Source organism: Ixodes scapularis, unplaced genomic scaffold, assembly GCF_016920785.2.
Source record: "Ixodes scapularis isolate PalLabHiFi unplaced genomic scaffold, ASM1692078v2 PGA_scaffold9__187_contigs__length_104089568, whole genome shotgun sequence".
NCBI lineage: Eukaryota > Metazoa > Arthropoda > Arachnida > Ixodida > Ixodidae > Ixodes > Ixodes scapularis.
Genome location: NW_024609884.1, coordinates 4,606,816 through 4,626,358, shown reverse-complemented (window position 1 = coordinate 4,626,358; position 19,543 = coordinate 4,606,816). Strand labels below are relative to the sequence as shown.

The following is a 19,543-nucleotide window of genomic DNA, read 5'->3' as shown; positions in this document are numbered from 1 at the left end:
GAGTAGATGCAGGGGCCCCGTTTTTCTGAGAGCGCAAAAGAGTTGACTGTGCCGTGAGTGAGTGCTGTATCTCGTTCCGACCCGTGAACAGCTGGCCCGCACTGGAGCGATGACGACGCAGTCAGTCCGGCCGACGCCACTGGTCGCCGCCGAGGCGCCGTGTCCCCTGTGTCCCAGCCGTCCCGAACTACGACGAGCCCTAGCGCCCGAGCGCAGCTGAGAGGAAGCCCCGACCTCCGTCGTCACCCCCCCGCTCAGGGCTCCTTGCCCGCTATGTTGCTCAAATGGGAGCAGGCCGCAACCAACGCAAGATGGGTAATGGCATGAACAAGGTACGCCCACTTGTCCTCCCCATGCTCCGGCGAATGGGAGCCAGTCACTTCGATCTACGAAAAGATGTCCGGATGACCTGTGGACCCAAACGCGCACTTAGAGACGAGTAGTAGACTGTACGTTAGAGCTTTGCGTTGCTAGAGGGAGCTGGTGACGTCACCTTGAAGCATGGACTAAGCACGCTCCCGCTAAGCCCGCAATACGCAGCGTACGGTGTACTAAAATTTTCCATTGAGAATGTGACGCGCAATGCACGCTGCCTGCGCGCAGGCCTTGTTTTCGCGTTCAGAACTGGGATGCCAGTGACCGAGGTCTCCTTCCGAAGACCTCAGTGACTGGCTTCGGGGCATACTCGGAAGGCGCGAGGGCATGACTGGAGAGCATGGGGAGCGCTGCTTGCGAAACGACGCATCGTTTGCCGTGTTCCTTCCAAATGCGAACTCGTCGGATCGGCACTTTTGTCCGGTGTGGCCCGTAGCGAGTGCGTTGCCCTTCTCGCCCTGCCTGTCCTCGCCAGGTGCTGCCGGGAGTCTTCATCGGCAACTTCAGGGACTCCAAGGACCCGGAACAGCTCCGGGCCAACAACATCACGCACATCATTTCCATCCACGACACGGCGCGCAAACTGCACGAGGTACGCGCGCTGCCAACCAGTTGTTTACGTCCGATTTGGGTCCCGCGAGAGCTAAAGCCTCCGTGGTTGCTAATTACGCGTGACGTGACAGCTAGTTTCTGGGCGACCGCTGTCGATGAAAGATCAGTTTCGATCAGTTAGCGAGTGCAAGATTGCGCAATACTTTGGGGAGTAACGTCTCGCCTGCGAACGGGTGGTGACAAAAGTCTCGCAGCCACGGATGTGCCTGTCCCGAGCGATTATTTTTTCGCCTGTGAATGTCAGTTTGTGTACCGGAGTAACACAGATTGGAATTTGCTTAGAGCATTAGCATTTGCTTCGTGAATACCAGCCCAGACGTGCTCTCAGAAGAAGGCAGTTTATGATTTTTCGCATCCATGATAACAATTTTTGTTTCCTCCTCAGCCCTAAACCAACATTATTGCACACCAAACTATGACTATCAGGCGAAGCATCTTCCGATGGACGCACACATACAAACGTTGTAGACAAAAGAATGTTTCTACGAATAGCAAACCTGGTACCGATGTATCTTTCCGGAGCGCATTAAAGCGTCCGACTTCGCTAAAGACGAGGAAATGACCGCGACACCGAAAGCGTGTCCTGTGCACGGATAACGAAAGCAGTCACCAGCGTCGCCGGAAGGCAAACATTCAGGAAACACTCGCGCGCGAAACTCGCCACGGTCCGGCGTACGCAGCAACGTTGCCTCGGCTCACGCGAGCAGCCGCGTACAGGCACACCGACTCGGAGCAAGCAATCAAGTAAAAGCGCGAACACGAAACACCGTCCAAACCAACTGCCCCGCCTGAGCTACTGCGCTCCAGTCGGAAAAGAGTAAAAAAAAAAGAGGAAGACACCACAAATGGGACTCTGACACGAACATCTGCGGTCGGGACATGGGAACATCGATCCGAGAGGCGAAGGGAGCGATTGCCCGCCTCGAGCCACCTGCCAAAAACTGGGCCACGCTGGCGCCAAAAATTGACGGACGCTCAGAGCTAGCCGTGCGGTGCCGCCGAAAGACTCGTGACCCGCACGCGGATCCGGTCACGCGAAAGCCTGCCACCGTCAACAAAAGCGGCTCCTAATCGACGCGGTGTCTCGGATGGCTTTTTTTCGGCCCGGCGCTGCATCGACAGGAATAGCGCCCGGGGCCTGCGCCCGGGGCTCGCTGCGATAGCACGCGCCCGCTGCTGGCGCTCGAGTTGAACGACCGTCGCCGGAAAACTGGGCGACGAATGAACGACCCGAGAGACACGGGCATGCGCTGGGACTGGTGCTGGCCGAGGGACCGCAGACCCGCTCGCCGGTTTGGGGCAAGACTTGCCAGTTTGGGGCAAGACTCGCCACGGTGCACGCAGAGGTCGTGTACCTGTTCAGATCGTGTTCAAGTAACCTGGGACTGGGGTAGAAGAGAAACGCAAAAGTACTCCAAAAGCCGGAAGACGTTATAATCAAAATAAGGACACCGGCCGGACGTAATATCCAAACATCAAAACGTAGGAGGGACAGGACGAAGTGTCAAACTCAGCTGACTCGTTTATTTAGTCAACCTTTTTATATAGTCTCAAACTCGAGTTCATCACCACCAATACTGAACATCACCACCAACACTGAATACAGTTGAAGCCCCACAACCTTCATGGCGCAATGTAAGAATGGGGACAACCTTACAGGTCGACACACTAAGCTAACACCCATCCTCCTTCAAACTTGAACAAAAGGATCATTTTCCCCTTCTCTGGGTCAAGGTAGGACGTTTCGGTGCGTACTTTTTGGTGCACGGACATTTCGGTGCACGGAAATTTCGGTACACTGACTTTTCGGTGCACGGACTTTTCAGTGTACGAAATTTTCGGTATGGAACTTTTCGACGCGTATACATTCCTGTGCACAGACATTTCGGTGCGTAGACAATCAAAATACGATATTTTTTCCTCCAAAGTCTTGTGGATTTCTAAAAAAGTGACTTCACAAAAGATATAGAAAATTTATACCGAAGTAATCGATTAATTTCAATGCTACTTTTATTCTAAACTTTGGGTCGCAGAAATACACATAAACGAATGAGAAGTTCACCGCTTATTGATTTTTTTTGTTGTTGTTGTTGTCTCATCATTTACATTTTGATGAGTTTCAATAGCAGTTGTCTTTCGAAGCTTGCGACTTAAAAAAAATACCGTTTTCTACTCACTAACGGCGAATCTTTCGGTCAGTTGACCGGGTCCCCCACAAGGACATGCAAAATTAGTTTTATATATGGTTTATATAGTGACTGAAGTTGTGTGAGTGTGGCTGGTGTTGCGTTTAAGAGAATTAACTCAAGAAAATCATATTTGCAATATGGTTTCTTCAAACTACTGGCACCAAATGTTTGGCGAGTGACTCTGCGTTTTCACTGGAAGGACTTGATCATTGCCTTGTTCTAAACTCAGCCATGGTTTCAACTTCGAAATTTTAATGATATATATATATATATATATATATATATATATTACCAAAAAAATCAGTGAGCCGAGAACGTTGCTTTAAAATTGAGAATTGCTCTCATTGGAGAGGTTGCAAATTGCTAAAAAAAGTAAAATACTGTTACAGATACAAAAATTCAACTGTAATCATAAAAATAATTCAAGGCACATATTACACAAAATGTCCGTGCACGAAACGTTTGTACACCAAACCGTCTTACACCGAAAAGTCCGCGCACCGAAAAGTTCGTGCACCGAAACGTCTGTGCACCGAAAAGTCCGTACACCGAAAAGTCCGTACACCGAAATGTTCGTGCACCGAAAAGTCCGTGTACCGAAAAGTCCGTACACCGAAAAGTCCGTACACCGAAAGGTTCGTGCACCGAAAAGTCCGTGCACCGAAAAGTCCGTACACCGAAAAGTCCGTACACCGAAATGTTCGTGCACCGAAAAGTCCGTGTACCGAAAAAACCACACCGAAACGCCCTGCACCGAAACGTTTTACGCCGAAATGTCCGGATCCCATTCCGGACAATCAGAACATGGGTTCCCTGCACACTCTTCGAGAAAAAAGAAAAAATGGAAATTACTTTTTTAAAGGGATTTTTTAATTGCTTCCGCACTGTAGCAAAGTCTGACTTATATTGAATGATGTAGCAACTGTCGCAAAGCAAATTCAAGGATGCAGCAAAATGTATCAACACTAAGCATCAAGATTTTTTCCCCTAAAAGACCATAAGCCTGCCTTTTTGTGCGGTCATTAATGAGAGTAAGACATGGCAGATAGGGGATACGGACAAAATCGTTCCAAACAAAATGATCCCGGATAAAATGGCCCCGGACAAATGGTCCCGGTCAAAATTGTCCCAGTCAAAATGTCCCCGGACAAAATGATCCTAAGCGCAAGCCCGGACAATATGGTCCCAGGCGAATTTCAAGGCATAGTTTGCTTGCTCTTTGGGGGTTAGTCGATTGTTTGTACTTGCCGCAAATTGAACATAGAGAGCTCAAAATTGCTGAATACTCAAGTTATAAAAAGCTAACCATTTTGAAGTTTTATATTCAATTCAAGACATATTCTATGCCAGTAGCTGAGTCAAGAAGAAGGAAAACGTATACTCTAGAAATAAACCGCAAGTGCATATATAAAATAATGTGTCTACAATATTCGACATGCTCAGCACGAGAAGAAAAACGCTGTTTCATAACACGCCATCACAAAAACAAAATTGACGTTCGTATTTATACAGCGTGAAGTCGGTCTGGCTTTGAGGAGAGTAGTAGGAGAGACTGTGGATAAAATATCTAGGCAATTGTGTAAATCAGGCTCCTCTATAAGTCAGAAGCAATTAAAAAAAACTTTTAAAATGTAATCTCCCGAAAAGTGAACAGGGAGCGCATGTTCTGATTGTCCGGAATGATTGTAAGGCACTCTTTCTTTCTTTAATTCTTTTGGGATTGTTTCGAAGTTTGCTTTTTTCGTTTTCCAACGTCGTGCTGACCCAAAAAACGTTTCGATTTTTTTTTTTTTTTGGGGGGGGGGGGGCGTATTAGGTGGAGAGGGCGTCTTTTATGGCAGAAGTGGGAACGATGTTGAGAATAGAAAGGGGTGAATGATCATTTTGTTCAAGTTTTGAAAGTGGATAAGTGTTACCGTAGCGTGTTGACCTGTAAGTTTGTCCCCATTCTTACATTGTGTGAGGGAAATTGTGGAGCTTAAACTGTATAAACTTCGTCCTTCAGTGTTGGTGGTGATAACCTTGAGTTTGAGACAATATCAAGAGGTGTCCTAAATAAAGGAATTCGCTGAGTTTGAGACGTCGTCTTGTCTATTTTATGTCCTTTCTACTTTTGATGTTTTTCTTTAACACAGTCTCAGGTTAATTCAACAGGGTTAATATTCACCAGTTCATCTGCACCCTTACTGTATTCACCTATTCAGAGTTTTCGCAGACCGGTTGCGATGACAGTCATCACACATCATTTTCCATTTTAATTTTTTTCGATTATTCTCTCCTTGCGTACCCTTTGTATTAATAATCTCAATATATTATCAGTTAGTTCTTATTACTTTCTGACCGCATCAGGTCAGTCCGTGACTTTGGGCCACTATTGCGGGGCCTACTGAAGACCTCACAGATTATCAGAGCATCGCTCAACGGGACGCTAACGTCAACCCTTTACTGCGGGTTCTTTTATTGAGTTATTACTAAGTTCTAAAGACATATTTCCTGTTGAACGATCGTATACGTTGCTTTTTACAGTTTTTTTTAATCCCTACTTCCATTAGTAATTTTTCAGTCCCTCAATTTCATGTGGTAGTATTGTCTTCCCCACACTATGCATATACAGTCGAAAATTGATTCCGGCAAGGGCATATTTAAGGGGAGGGGGAATGGGGGCCGTTCTTTCTAAGCGCCCCAAGAGCACCTTTTTATGTAAAAAAAAAAAAGTCATCCATTAGCTTTTTTTTTTTAGGAAGAAACGTCTAGTTTTTGGTAAAATGACGAAGATTAATTAGGTCAACAAAACAGATCTGGGAAACGCTTCGCCCATGACGTCATATTCGTCCTTGACGTCAGATTTCCCTACTGACTCCCAAGCCTAACCCAAAATCCGTCCCTGATCTCCAGCCCTCATTTGATTCAGTACCAATAAACAAAACGAGGTAAGATTATTAATACAGCATTGACGTACCATTCGCCGCCAGTCGTATCTCTCCTTTCTTGGCGAAGGCAACAAACAAAACAAAAAAATCGCGCGGTACTTTGCTCCTGCCTGAAAAAATCGTCATTCGTACGCTTCCGGGTCGGTAAGTCTCGGTGCAATTGTTTATGCGCCTAGTCTTATCTTTATTCACCACGCTGACATAGTATGATTACTACTTATGCCGCGACTTCCGATGCCAATGCACGCTGCATATGTATGCTCACTGTAGCAGCGGAGGGCCCAGCTGCGGTGGTGACACTATATGCGTTATGTTCTTTCTGCCCTTACGCTTCGGCACCTCACTTTCACGTCTCACATTTCCGTCTTACGTTTTCACCAAGTTTCAGCAAAAGCGTAGTCTATGTTAAAAACAAGGTGGCTTCCCCGCAATATACATCATAATGCGGGGAAGCCACCTTGGAGGCTCCGCAGATGCTTCGTCAAGTCTCGAGACTAATGAAAAAGGGGGGACGTCCAACCAAGCTCTGCTGAGGGACCCGAGGTTTCGAGGCCTACACGGCCTCTTCTTCAGGAGTGACTGTGGCGATGGCCGTTGGGGAGCAGTATTTTCGCTTTTTTTCTTCTTCTTCTATGATGGTGCATTTCTCTATGGGCTGGTGATACTGCGAAGCCCGTCGACGTAGGCGAATGGCAAAGCTCCCAAAAACCTATTGATGTTTTCTGACGTAGTTTGAATGCGCCATGAAGTATTTGTTGGTGGATAGTTTCAACTTTGAAAATTTGGGTGTTCTTGAAGTCAGTCCGGTGGTTCTTGACGTCGCAGTATTCAGCGACAGCGATGTGCTCGTGATCGAAATTGCGAACGTCGTTTTGGCCCCGGCGGACCCTCTCCCGAAAGTTCTTGCTTTAGTCGATGTACGTGGCTGGGCAATCTGCGCAGGAAATCCTGTACACAACATCTTGCCACAGTCACAGTCACCCCTGAAGAAGAGGCCGAGTAGGCCTCGAGACGTCGGGTAGGACCGACCCCCTCTTAATTAGTCTTGCCCCAACCAGACAAACATATGTCAAATATTCACGTTCAAAAAAATAGTCAGAGTGCAGGCGAGCTGGTGTAAGTAGAACATGATTGTAAACCCGAGACTGGGGCAGAAAGAGAACACAACAGAAGGTAGTAAAAGAGGAGGAAACGTCTTAAACTCAGCTGCAAAGTTTATTTCGAACACGCTTTATATACCCCATCTCCAACGCCGTCTCTACAAAAAAAAAAAAAAAAAAGTGTATCCTTGGACTTGTTCGAGAAAGTCGCTGTGTTATCCATTTGTGGTTCGTGGTAGGAGGGCAATGTCGTTCTCATTTTTGGAGATGGCCCCAGTTCCGGCTGTTAGCAGTGTATAGTATTGTTTCTTTGGACTGAGTGATTTGTTAGAGGGAACGCACCTTTGAAGGTCAAACCCTTTCTTTGTGTTGAGTAGTGTTTTCACCTACGTTCGCCGGGTGGCGGTGGTTATGCTAGAATGCGACCCTTTGTGTGAGTGTCCCAGAGCCAAGGTCAAGGGAGATAAGAGAAGGTTTACCGAAGTGTCATTGTCCTCTTGTCATGTTTTTTTGTTTGTTATTTTTTTTTTGTTTTTGTTTTTGTAGAGACGGCGTTGGAGATGGGGTATATAAAACGTGTTCGAAATAAACTTTGCAGCTGAGTTTGAGACGTTGCCTCCTCTTTTACTACCTTCTGTTGTGTTCTCTTTCTGCCCCAGTCTCAGGTTTACAATCATGTTCAATTCACGTTCAATTCGTCAATAATGGATGAGCCAGTTTTTCTCTTTGAGTCTCGGGGATGAAGATAGCACCGGAAAATATAATATTAACCTAAATTAAATGGTTTGTCACGCCTAACAATGTTTGTTTCTGCCTCACAGTGACAGTTACTTAATCGCAGTAGGGAAGTCCAGCTACGCCGGCACTTGACAACAGTCAACGCGCAAGAGCATTGACCTGACAGTATACACATGAACCAAAGAGCTTTCGATTTTCGAGCGTATACGTTGAAGCAACAGTAAAGTGCCGCCAAACGTATATTTAAAGTTGAAATGTACGTAAAAAAAGCACAATTTCTTTTTTTTTTCTTTTTCTTTTCTTTTTTTTTTTGGGGGGGGGGGGGGGGGAGGGGGGGGGGGGCTGGAGGAAGGAGTAAGTTATTTTCCGCTTCACTCCTACCGAAAACGAAAGCTCTCTCCAACTACGACTTGCAACAAATCGCTACGTCCAATTACGAAGAAATGCTGAAAACTCAAGATATATGGTGCATGACATCTACTATAATTTGACCAAAACTAAGAGCAGAATAATAAAGGGACAACCACACACAACGTCAAAAATTTTAGACATCGTGTATGGTTGTCCGGGTTTTATTTTATTTTGTTCCTAGTGCCGGGTTTATGCGGAGGGCAAGTTCGTCTGCTCCTTGCGCAGGGGGGTAGCGGTGACGTCAGAACGCCGAGCCCTGATTGGCTGATCGAGCCCCCCTATCTGAGCGTCGTCTGCTTCTTTGCAACGTCGTCTGCTCACAACGTCGTCTGCGTCTGTCTTACGTTTCCTGCGACTTTCGGAAGTGCAGAGGCCAGATTCACGAAACGATCTTACGCCAAAAATGTGCGTAAGACAAAACTTAAGAACAAATTCGTATTCACGAAACGAAATTTTCATAAGTTTTGCGCAGGTTACGGCGAAATCCTACGACAGCTCCGAAGCTGTCTTACGCACTTCTTACGATCAAGTCAGCATGGCCGACAGCGTCGCGGTCGCGACGACCCACGGACGTTTATTTTTCTACGTGAGCTTCTCACGCGTCCTGACTTCAAGCAGCAAAAAAAAAAGTAAAAATTACTTGAAACAGAGCACGACGAACAAGAACGCTGGATCCACAGACACCGGGGAAAAGCTCCAACGGCGACGATTCCACCGAACGCGACCAAACGAGCTGGGCAGTTAGGCCTAGCAGGCACTCCGCGACTCGGCGACCGTCTGCCCACGACCGGCTGACGTGCTGAATGGAATATGCCCGCGCGACCCTTGTGAACCCTTCCCGTGTTATACTTTGATCGCTGACCTCAATTTTAGATTAAGAGGTCAATTTCTTCCTCTTTTTATCTCCTTGTTTCCCGAGGCAACGGTGACTCTCGCCGGTGAAAAAGCGGCGAATCTCCGACAGACGCAGGAAAGGTAAAGCAGCCATCGCTTTGACTAGCAGACGTAAAGCAGACGACGTTAACTGCGCCAACCCGCCGGCGCCGTTAAAGAGTGAGGGGTCTCGCCGCACACGAATGGAGGTAAAAAGTATTTGGGAGGGAACTTGCGGACACTAAGCAAACAAACCTCGGCGCCCCGGGACACCTCGCCAGTGAGTCCTTTGACTTCCCTTCTTGATGCGCGTCTGCTAGTTGTTAGACGAAAACAACGTACCGCTCGAGTTATTTCGTCTGCCCTCCCTTAAAGGCCAAGTCGAGTTCGCTCCGAAAGTCGCAGGAAAGGTAAGACAGACGCAGACGATGTTGCGAGCAGACGACGTTGCAAAGGAGCAGACGACGCTGAGAAAGGGGGGTCGCGATCAGCCAATCAGGACTCGGCGTTCTGACGTCACCGCTACTTCCTTTCTCATGCGCAGAAGACGAAAATGAGCCCACTTGCGAGGCGTATAATAAGGAACGTTTAACTACCGTGTCCCAGTTGATTCTACAAATAATAAATGCAGGCTAATTGCGTCGACTTTAATTACGAATCCCCCTTGGATCTGCGACCGAAACGACCTTCCAGGCGTCATTGTCGACATTAGCACAGGCTTTCAAATTACTTGAAGCTCCGTGTATATCATTCACCTAAATGTTGCTCATTTCATTCATTCCTCTAACTGCGCCGGATGTGTTGTTATTTATGCATTAGTTTGTGTTGTATTCGGCGGTAACTTTTAATGTTGACACTTTTTTTTTACGTTTGCTGCCATTCTAACGCTGGAAACGCTAGTAATTTTTTTTTCGCGTTCGTTAATCGGTTTTTTTTTCATATCTTGTCCCTTACTCTTGTATTTATTTTGCCCCTAAGGCTATAGAAAGTACTGGAACTTTATGGACAAATGCGGCAGGTTGTGAGCGAGAGTTGTCCTTCTCTGCCAGGACAAGGAGTACCTGTGCATCCAAGCGTCCGACACCCCGGGCCAGAACCTGACGCAATTCTTCTCGCAGTCCAACGACTTCATCCACCATGCCCGCATCGAAGGGGGCAATGTGCTCATCCACTGGTAGGCAACTCAACCGTGCCGCATGCTTACCATCAGCTAAGCGTCCTTCTCTAAATAGCGCTGCCCCCGAAAAACCCGAACCAACCTTGTTGCCATGGGTTCTGTTTTTTCGTGCTTCAGTTTTCTTCAATTTTTTTTTTTTGGCGGATTAATGTTTTCTTTTAGATTCTGGGTTTTTTCGGTATCAATATATGGTGTCGGACAAAAGATCGGGGTTTATTGGGGGCTTGTGTTCATGAAAGTAGGACACGGGATTCCCCAAGCTCCAGGGAACGCGAGCGGAATACTTGGAATACTTTCTGGTACTGATCGAAAAAGAAACGAGATGTGTGCTTGTGAAGCGAGCAGAGGCCTCGCGCAGAGTTCTCTGGGCGCTGCGTTCTGAGTCACAGTAAGATTAAGCTACGGAGACAAAGATTTTTTTCCCGTGAAGCTAGGGTTTTTTCTTGTTCAAGGACAGCTTCCATTCGGGGTTTATAGGTTTTCCCCGATTTGGATTAAACCGCCCGGGAGGTTGAATTTCGGGGTTTATCGATATTTACAAAAAACAAAATCAAATAAAAAAACGCGTAACCCTAGATATGTTTTATTTTGGAGAAAGTGAAAACAAAAACTGTATTTTGTGCGACGAGAGGAATAACCTCCAACTTAAATTTTTGTTTTGCGGCTAAAAATGCTCAACCGTGTCAGCTTTTACCTTTTTTTCTAACCAAAACCAAAACTAGGATCCCACTTTTTCTGGCAAAAAAAAAATACGCGCCTCAAAAATATTCCACGAGGAAAGCACTGGAAGAAACTGTCGTCGATAAATCTACCCATTTTCCCATCATAATGTAACACCTGAGACTGTGGTGCGGAAAAACGAAGACCTTTTGAAGTCGAAGAAAAAGACGTTCTTCTAATGGCTGTCTTTTTCTTCGACTTGAAAGTTTCATTTTTCCGCACCCCAGTCTCGGGTGTTCCAGTGAGTGATTCATTGTCACAACCTCGCCTGCACACTCATTGTTATTACATTTCTCTAATCTATTATATATCAACTAGAGTGCCACTTGGCGAACATTCAAACAGCTGCTTTGTTCAAAACCCGAAACAAACGTATTGGCGACCTGGTCACGCTTCAGCTGCACTGCGTGTGGGCAAACATGTTTGCTCGCGGCCAGTGTGCTAAAGGCGCGAGTTGGGGTATTCCCTTGGTCGACATGGAGCGGTTTTGGAGCGCTTTTCGGTGTGTATCTTGTTAGACGCGCAAGCTTGCTCGTATCTACCGCACTAAAGGCACGAGCATGGAGCGCTTTTAGACCGAGGGTCTCTGACCGTCACACGGGGTGTCAAGGTCACCAACAAGAGGCGCACGCTTGCGGTCAGCGCTGATATGTTCACCGAGTGGCACTTGAAGGGCCGCCAACGAGAAAGGGCAGACAAGAAAGTTCAAAGTTGTCGTTCGAGTGTTTGACGTATCGAACTCTGTCGCAAACCGTGTGTCCAACTCTGGGACTGTGCTGTCCAATTCCCTAAAAAGCTGGTAGGCGAAGTAGAATCTTTCAGAGAGCATCTGCGCGTGTCAGGTCAACACCGCCTATAGGCTGTTCTCGTGCACTATTCGTAAAAATAAGCTAGTGAACAGGGTGCCATGGAAATTTTTACAACCCTATTTTATGTAGTGCATTGATCGCACTCATATTTTATAAATGCAAACTTCTAAAAAAAACAAATTTATCTCAATGCCCGGGAGGAAAAAAGAGGTAAACTGCCGGGTTGACGCTGCTACTCGTATATCGCACCATACACGCTCGGATTTGCTGGATCTGCTTTAGGGCGTTCATCTCTAAGCAGCTTTCGAGTTTTCGTACCATGGGGTGCCACATATATGAACAGAATCGTCAACCCGACGGTTTGCTTCTGTCTTCCTCCCTCGTATAAAAAAAAATATATATATATATATATATTTTCTTGCATTAGCTTTTTACAAACCTACACTCACGAAATTTGAGTGTGATCAACGCACCACCTGAAAACACCTTCGTGAAAAGTTTCCTAGCTCTCTAGTTACTGGCTTAATTATACGATTTTTTTTTACACCCGAATAGCGCTCGAGAACTGTCTCCAGATAAAAAGGCCATAGTTTTAAAGCTTCCATGTGACCCTAAGGAGGCGAATCCGGATTTGACACGAGCGTGACGCCAGCGCTGGACTGAGACTCGTCTTCAATCGGTAAAGAGATAAGTGTTTAAAGCGCCGTTCACACACCTGCAACTTAGTACGACCAAGAGAAACAAGACCGGTTTTTAAGCCTTTTGCAACGTCTTAGGACCAGCTCCGTAGCAGCGCATCCGATCCTACGCCGCCGCAAGAGGCTTAAAAACCGGTCTCATCTCCCTCGGTCGTACTCCGTTGCAACTTCCAAGTGCGTGAACGGCGCTTAATCCACGTTTGCCTCCCTAGGGTCAAGCTGAATACTCGGCACTATGGCCTCCTTATTTGGAGGGGGGGTCGGGTGTGCGATGAGAATCCGTCCGAATGAATCGTTGTCCCGCAGCCTGGCCGGGGTGTCACGCAGCGTGACCATCGCGGTGGCGTACGTGATGTCTGTGACCAGCCTCAACTGGCGGGAATCGCTCAAGGCCGTCCGCGGTGCCCGGAGCATCGCCAACCCAAACTTCGGCTTCCAGAAGCAGCTCCACGAGTACGAGTGCAAGAAGCTCTACGAGGTATGCGTGCCCTTCGGACCGCACTCGCACCGACCAGCTGTTCGTACGAAACGCTCGTGCATGTCTTTAGCCACATTCGAGCACTGAACCAGTATGGACGATGTGGAGGTTAAGAGTTCAAGAAAAATTCGGGCAGTTCTAGGACTGAGCCAGTATGGACGATGTGGTCTAGGACGTTCGAGGAAAACAAAAAACAAAACAAAAAAACGAGAGTCCTTACTGTAGTCGGTGGCAGCTTAAGGGATCGGGGGAAACTCCTCACACCATTTTACATTTGAGCAGAGCGGACGCTGCCTCCTCTCCGGCTTTCGCTCCGCTAAAGTGGAAAACAGTGGGAGCTTCCCCTGAACTCTTAACCCCGACTATGCTTGAACAGTGAATTGCAACAGCAGGAACGTTAGCGCCGCCCGATTGCCTGCTCTCAGCACGAGACAGCGTCATGTTAAATAGTAAGTCGCAGACATTTCCAGAGGCAGCCGACGCTACGAGCTCATAGGACCAGTCAGACAGCCTCAAAAGCGCACGGTCGTGGTGTTCGTCATGTTTAGGTACGTTTATGTACTGTTTATCTTAAGCTTTACCTTCACTGATTTTAACGCGAGAGCGTTAAGGAGCTCGTGTCGTTGAAAAGTCGGCGTCGGTGGCGTGATGCGAAAATCCTGATTGGTAGATAGGGTCATGACGTCACAGCCACATGACCTCGCGCTTCAATTTCAAACAACTCAAAAGATTGCGAATGCGAATGAAAGGTCGCCGCATGATTCGAATGATTTCACTACATAAAGTAATTCGTTTTGTTTTAAAGAAAAATGCGAAGAATTTTTGGAGGGATTCGAACCCACGACCCTTCGTTGCGAGCCACACACGCTTCTGATTAGGCCACGCTGAGCATGACCTGCACGGCGAATGAGAAGGCGATGTGAACGGGGCCCGATAACGCTGTTCCACTTTTAAAGGCGAAGCTTAAGCGTCCTCAATGTTTTATCTCTGCTGTCTTTTTCCCGGGATTGTCATTCTCGTCATTGAGCAGGTCGAGCCAGTAGTGCTACGTTATATTTTCTTCCTTTACTGAATTATAATTTAAAATTGCGATGACTTTTCTATAGCTAGATATTTTACTTACTGTTTAAAATACTCCCTTTTTTCCATATAAGTTCCACACTTACTCGCAGTTACTTTCTTTAAAACGTCAATTACTCCTGATGTAAACATTTTTTGAGTAGTGTGACATTAAGTCTCCAAAGTTGTCAATTAAACTCCCGCGCTGGTTTTTCCTTCACGAGGCAATGATCGCTGAAAAAGATCGGCTTGACAAAATACGCCATTGGATGAGTGCTAAGTTCCACAGAAACATACAGTCTGCCTAACGTGCTTGATATGACAACTGAAATGGGTAAAGCGCAGTTTGTTTCTCGAAGCTTGCGTTTCCGCGACATCTTCCAACTCATACTCGTCCAACATAGTTTTCAAGAAATGCGCACTTCTATCGTAAAGTCGATTTGTAGTAGCCCTATCCTGCACGCTACACACACAATTAAAATCTCATAAAAAAACAACATGACTTTCACAATTTAACTATTGCACTAAGTGTCGAAAAAAAGACTTCTCTTTCATTAGTTCGTTTCGGTCCCGCCATATCCGCCACGGCTCTTCTTTTTTTTTTTTTTTTTAGGTGATTCACATATAATAAGACGGTCTGCGTCGTCTGTGGTAATTCTCAACTAGGTCAGATCTATCTTTTCGCAAGAAATAAAAAGCGGGCATGCGGACATGCCGACTGCATGACTGACACATATCTCGTATTTGCACCCCCAAAAAGGGTCCTATACAATAAAACTTTGGTTGGGGCTAGTTGGTTCATATAGATTAAAAAGTTAAAAAGTGCGAACAAACAGGACGAAAAAAGGCACGTACGACACGGACAGGCGCCAGCGTCTTATAGCCTGCTCAATTACCTCGTCGTTTTCCACCTTTGTTTCCTGGAGGCCTAATATGTCAATATCTTTATCATTTGAAAGTCTTTGTAACTGGTACTGTTTTTCTTTTTGTTGTTGTTTTTTTTCCGAGAGTTTATTCCTCTTGCATCAAAGGTGGCAAAACGGATAGCCGGAATCGACTCAACCATGGTTACTTTGACAGTGAAGAGTGAAAGGCTCTTCGTGCAAAAACATTCCGTTAAAAAAGTCCTTTCACATATAACACGTGCACACGTTTGAAAGCACTTAGAGTGAGTCCTTACGACTTCGGTCGTCCACCGGTATACAAAGCTTGGGTCACAATACGGAATATCTTAAGTCCCGCCCGGTTCCACATCAACCCGCCACCCCACTTGTCTTCAGGCGAGGCCTCTTGTGGTACCTGGTCTCATTGCCGTTTCTCGGCCTGGTTGGCCGTCGCTGTCCATGTATTCAATCCCTCCGGTCTCCCCCTCCGTGGCTCACGTGTTCTTCCATAGCAGTCGTCGCAGTCTTCTGCACCCCTTGTGTAGCTTGAAGAGACACGTCGCCATTCCCTTTTTCGTCTCTTTTTTTTTTTTTTTTTTTTCTAGGTGGCTGCGTTGAGAATTCCCCGCTGCGTCATCCTGTTTCGCAGGGAGGGCGGTTCCGCTTGCTCCTTTGGTTCTAGGGTTCCGAGACATGACCCCTTCTGTCGCGTCCTCCGCTTCTGCCTCATTCATCTGAAAGTCGTTCGTATCTTCGCCGTTCCGTTCTTGGGTGATCACTGCGTAGGTGCGAACAGAGTCTACGCTTACGTGGCCTTACCGATGGCATTCCGTGCATCTGGGTACACGGCATTCTTTCCTGATGAATGTATACCGTGTGCCGATACCGAAGGCAAAGAGGGGCTCTACCGGACACCAGAAAGAGTATGTAACCTTGCAGCCCTTGACGCGAATTTAATTTGGGATGTCATCCACGGTGATTCCATCATTGAGGGTCACCAAGACAATCCTCGTATTCGATTGGACGTTTTCGAAACCTTTCTCACGGAATTGGTCTGTGCTGATCTCGGAAACTTTACCAAAACGCTCGAGTTCCGTACGTACCTGGCAGTTGGGTACATCGTAAGGATGGAGTTTGACCTTCACTTCCATGTTGGGCGGGTCAAACACGAGGCACCGCCACCTTCCTTTGACTTGCAGCTCTTTTGCTTCCACCAAACGTTGCTTCGCGACTAGTGAGTGCATGAATCATCAGAGAGGCGCCTGCCGACGCCAGGTCTTGAAGGACTGCTAATCTCTCCAGTTCCTGTTTAAAGTCTTGAATACGATAGGGCCGATCATGTAAGTCGCAGTGCAGAAATACTGCACTCGTCGCAATGTATCCGGTGGGCAGAACAATCTTATAATCAGTTGACTTATCAGTAACAATGATACCGCCGCCAGTCAAAGCAACACCACTTAGAATAATCAAAGCCTCTGCATCGCCTCCTCTCCCTTCATGAAACGCCATCACAGTCGGATCGCGCAAACTTAACTATTGGGCCCGAGTCCGACCTTCGACGCGCTGATTGAACACGAGCCCCGGCCGAACACTGACGCACCACTCGTGCCCCATCTCAGGCCTCGATCGATCTGACTGTGATGATGCTGCGGAGGCCTTCTGCTTATCTGGGTGGTGTTGGACGAGGCCGTTGTTGCCGCTCCATTGGAGCTCCTCATCGCACGTCCGTACTCGGCGGAGGCCGGAAGTGGAATCGCATGTCACGACACATCACCGCGAGTTGAGGTGCATTTGGCGGGAAAGCCCTGCGGGGCATCCACACTGCGTCCGGCAGATAGCAAGTCGACACCTTGTCACACGTTTTAACGCGAAACGTTCTTCGCCTACGTCTTCGACATTTTGTGAAGCCCAGATACAAGCGAATGCTGGATAAAGGCGTGGCCGCGAGGCTCGACACTGATTATAATCACTATCGGGTGGGAGAGGAGGAGTGAGCCGATCTTCACTGATTGGTTAATGGGGAGGTCATGTGATCAAAGGGGTAGGCGAGGAGCAGTGAGGTAGGCGAGGAGGATATCGACCACCTGTGCGCACTAAGGGAGGGGAGCTCGAGACTGTTCTGGAAGATCGCCAGGTGTATCAGACCGATTAGCGGTAGTATCGCTTCATTCTAGGAACAACTGTACTCCGCTTCACGATAACTAGGCGAACTGTGGAGGCTAGGGCCCCGTGACCCAATAAAAGCGTCGGAGCGAGGCACGTGACCCGACGTCACGGGAGCATTTGTGTCACCGCGCCAAATGCGAGGCGCGAGGCCCGGAGGATCCGGCTGTCGTCTGCTAGCCAAGAGTCGTCTGCTCTGAAACAAAACCAACTTCGGATGTACGTCCACCGCAGCAACATATTCGTCCGCTAGAATAGCAAGCACTTCGGGAACAGTTCATGAGACAACCGTAAGCTCAATTGATCCGCGAATCTGTGACGGGTGTTAATGCCAGGGCAAAGCGCTACAAGGCGAGAATCCGCGAATCTGGGACGGGTGCTAATGCCAGGCCATGGCGCTACAAGGCGAGAACAGTCGAGTGGATACGGATGTGATGTCACGTTTTTGGTTTAAATATAATTGAAACTCATTAATTTGTGATTCTTTATTCTTCATATCTTGTCGTTAGAGATGGAATCGCGCGAGTTCAATTGCCGTTAAATGAAAAAGAAGCCTAGAACTACTTTTGCAGCGGAGGGCTCTGTTGCTGCGGCAGTTACGAAGCCCCGGTGGCCTGGACCATGGTGTGTTATCACGTGCCTTGCTCCGGCGCCCTTATTGGGTCGCGGGGGCCGCAGCTTCCACAGTTCGCTAAGTTATCGTGAAACAGAGTATATCAAAGTGTTCACATGCCACGCGTTAAATTATCTAATGAAGAGCGCCGTGAACGTAGGCGTCTGGCGTTTGGAAACTCAGAGTATTGCTAAATGTTTGTGATGCAAGAACGTTTCACATATCCAACACAATTACCTCCAGTTCGTTTAAGTCCAGACGCAACCGACGCCACGATGTAATGGGACCAATCAAGCAGACTCAAAAGGGAGAGTCACTGCGTCTTTTCTGTTTATGATTGGTTCAGCGATTATAGAACAAGTGCAGAAACATGACGAACACCATGATGGAGCGCTTTTGACGCTGTCTGATTGGTCTCATCTGCCCGTAGCGTAGGCTGCGTCTGGAATTAAAAAGCCACTAAAAAGAAAAAAAGGTATAGCAGTTTGGTTGGGACACGCGCGTCTAAAAAAATAAACATTACGCGAAAAGAAGATTTTAGAGCAATATTGACGGCGCGAGATGCGATTTAGTCGGTATTCACCTCCTTTCCACTTGTTTTTTCTCTTGGAATTTCGGCGCGTGGAGGAGGGATGGATCGGCCTGGCCATCACGTTGAGGTGGAGAGAGTGTATGACCATTCCGTGACGTCATGAACTTTCCGCGCAAAATTTGAAATAAGTCTCGCGCCGTCAATATTGCTCTATTTTTTTTTTTTTTTTTTTGCGCGTAATTTTTTTTTTTTTTTTTGACACGCTTGACTCAACCAGACTGTTTAAAGAAAAACTTTTTTTTCTTCTTTTCAGATAATTTTTTTTCAAAATCGCCCTTTAACGTTGTAATTAAATTCTAAGGCCGGAACATCTTTCGTTTCAGTGTTGTAATCAGAAGGAGCGTTTTCCAGGCCACAAACAAAAACGAATTCTAAATTAATGTTTATTACTAATTAGCGTATCGGGAGGTTCGCTCTAGTCTTAGAAACCTATCCAGTGTCACCTTTCTCCGTTTCAAAGACTCACTGGAGCTTAATATATCTACGGATCGTCCGATCCATACGTGCCATGGTGACGTTATTAACTGTCATGACATCGTCATCGCGTCTCGCTGCAGGAGCGGAAGCGACTGCGGCAGAAGTTCCCTCGAGAAAGCTTCTTCGATGACGAACAGGAGTGCCGCAAGCTGCTGGTGGCTTACCACAACTCCGTGCGGCCCCTGGAGCCATGCCCGAGCATCTGTCGACGGGGCCCCCAGGGCCTGACGCCGCCATCGTCCCCGAGACGACGTCGGCACCGCAGCCCGTCACCGTCGACTTCGTCCGCCCCCAGCTCTTCGACGTACACCAGGCCGCCCTGACGTAGGCCGCCAGACGCCCAGACTACATTTTCGTTCGTTGTTTCTGCGGCCGGCCGTTGCATCGCCGCCACTAAGACGATTTTCAGAGCGCCGTGTCCTCCGCTATGGCAGCCGTTGCTTCCGGATGCATTCTGGCTTGAGCGTACGTCCCCTGAGCTGTTGTGGACGACGTGGACCGCTTATAGGTGGGGTTCGTCGTAGGTCACTTGAAGGTTAATGTGCCGGTTGAACAAGTCTAAGGTTTTACAAGGTTTTCGAAGGTCTCCAGAGTAGTTTGCACAGGGCTCCCGATGACATTCTGGAAGAGAAGTCGGATGAAAAA

General features: G+C 47.5%; 1 protein-coding gene across 1 annotated transcript; it reads left to right on the top strand.

Annotated features, from left to right (window-relative positions):
* Window positions 1–311: 311 nt before the first annotated feature.
* Window positions 312–19,221, top strand: LOC8030016 (dual specificity protein phosphatase 22-B). The gene is made up of 5 exons (XM_002408641.5): window positions 312–332; window positions 851–967; window positions 10,278–10,402; window positions 12,939–13,110; window positions 18,979–19,221. The coding sequence occupies exons 1-5, from the start codon at window positions 312–314 to the stop codon at window positions 19,219–19,221; spliced, it is 678 nt and encodes a 225-aa protein (XP_002408685.5).
* Window positions 19,222–19,543: the final 322 nt, after the last annotated feature.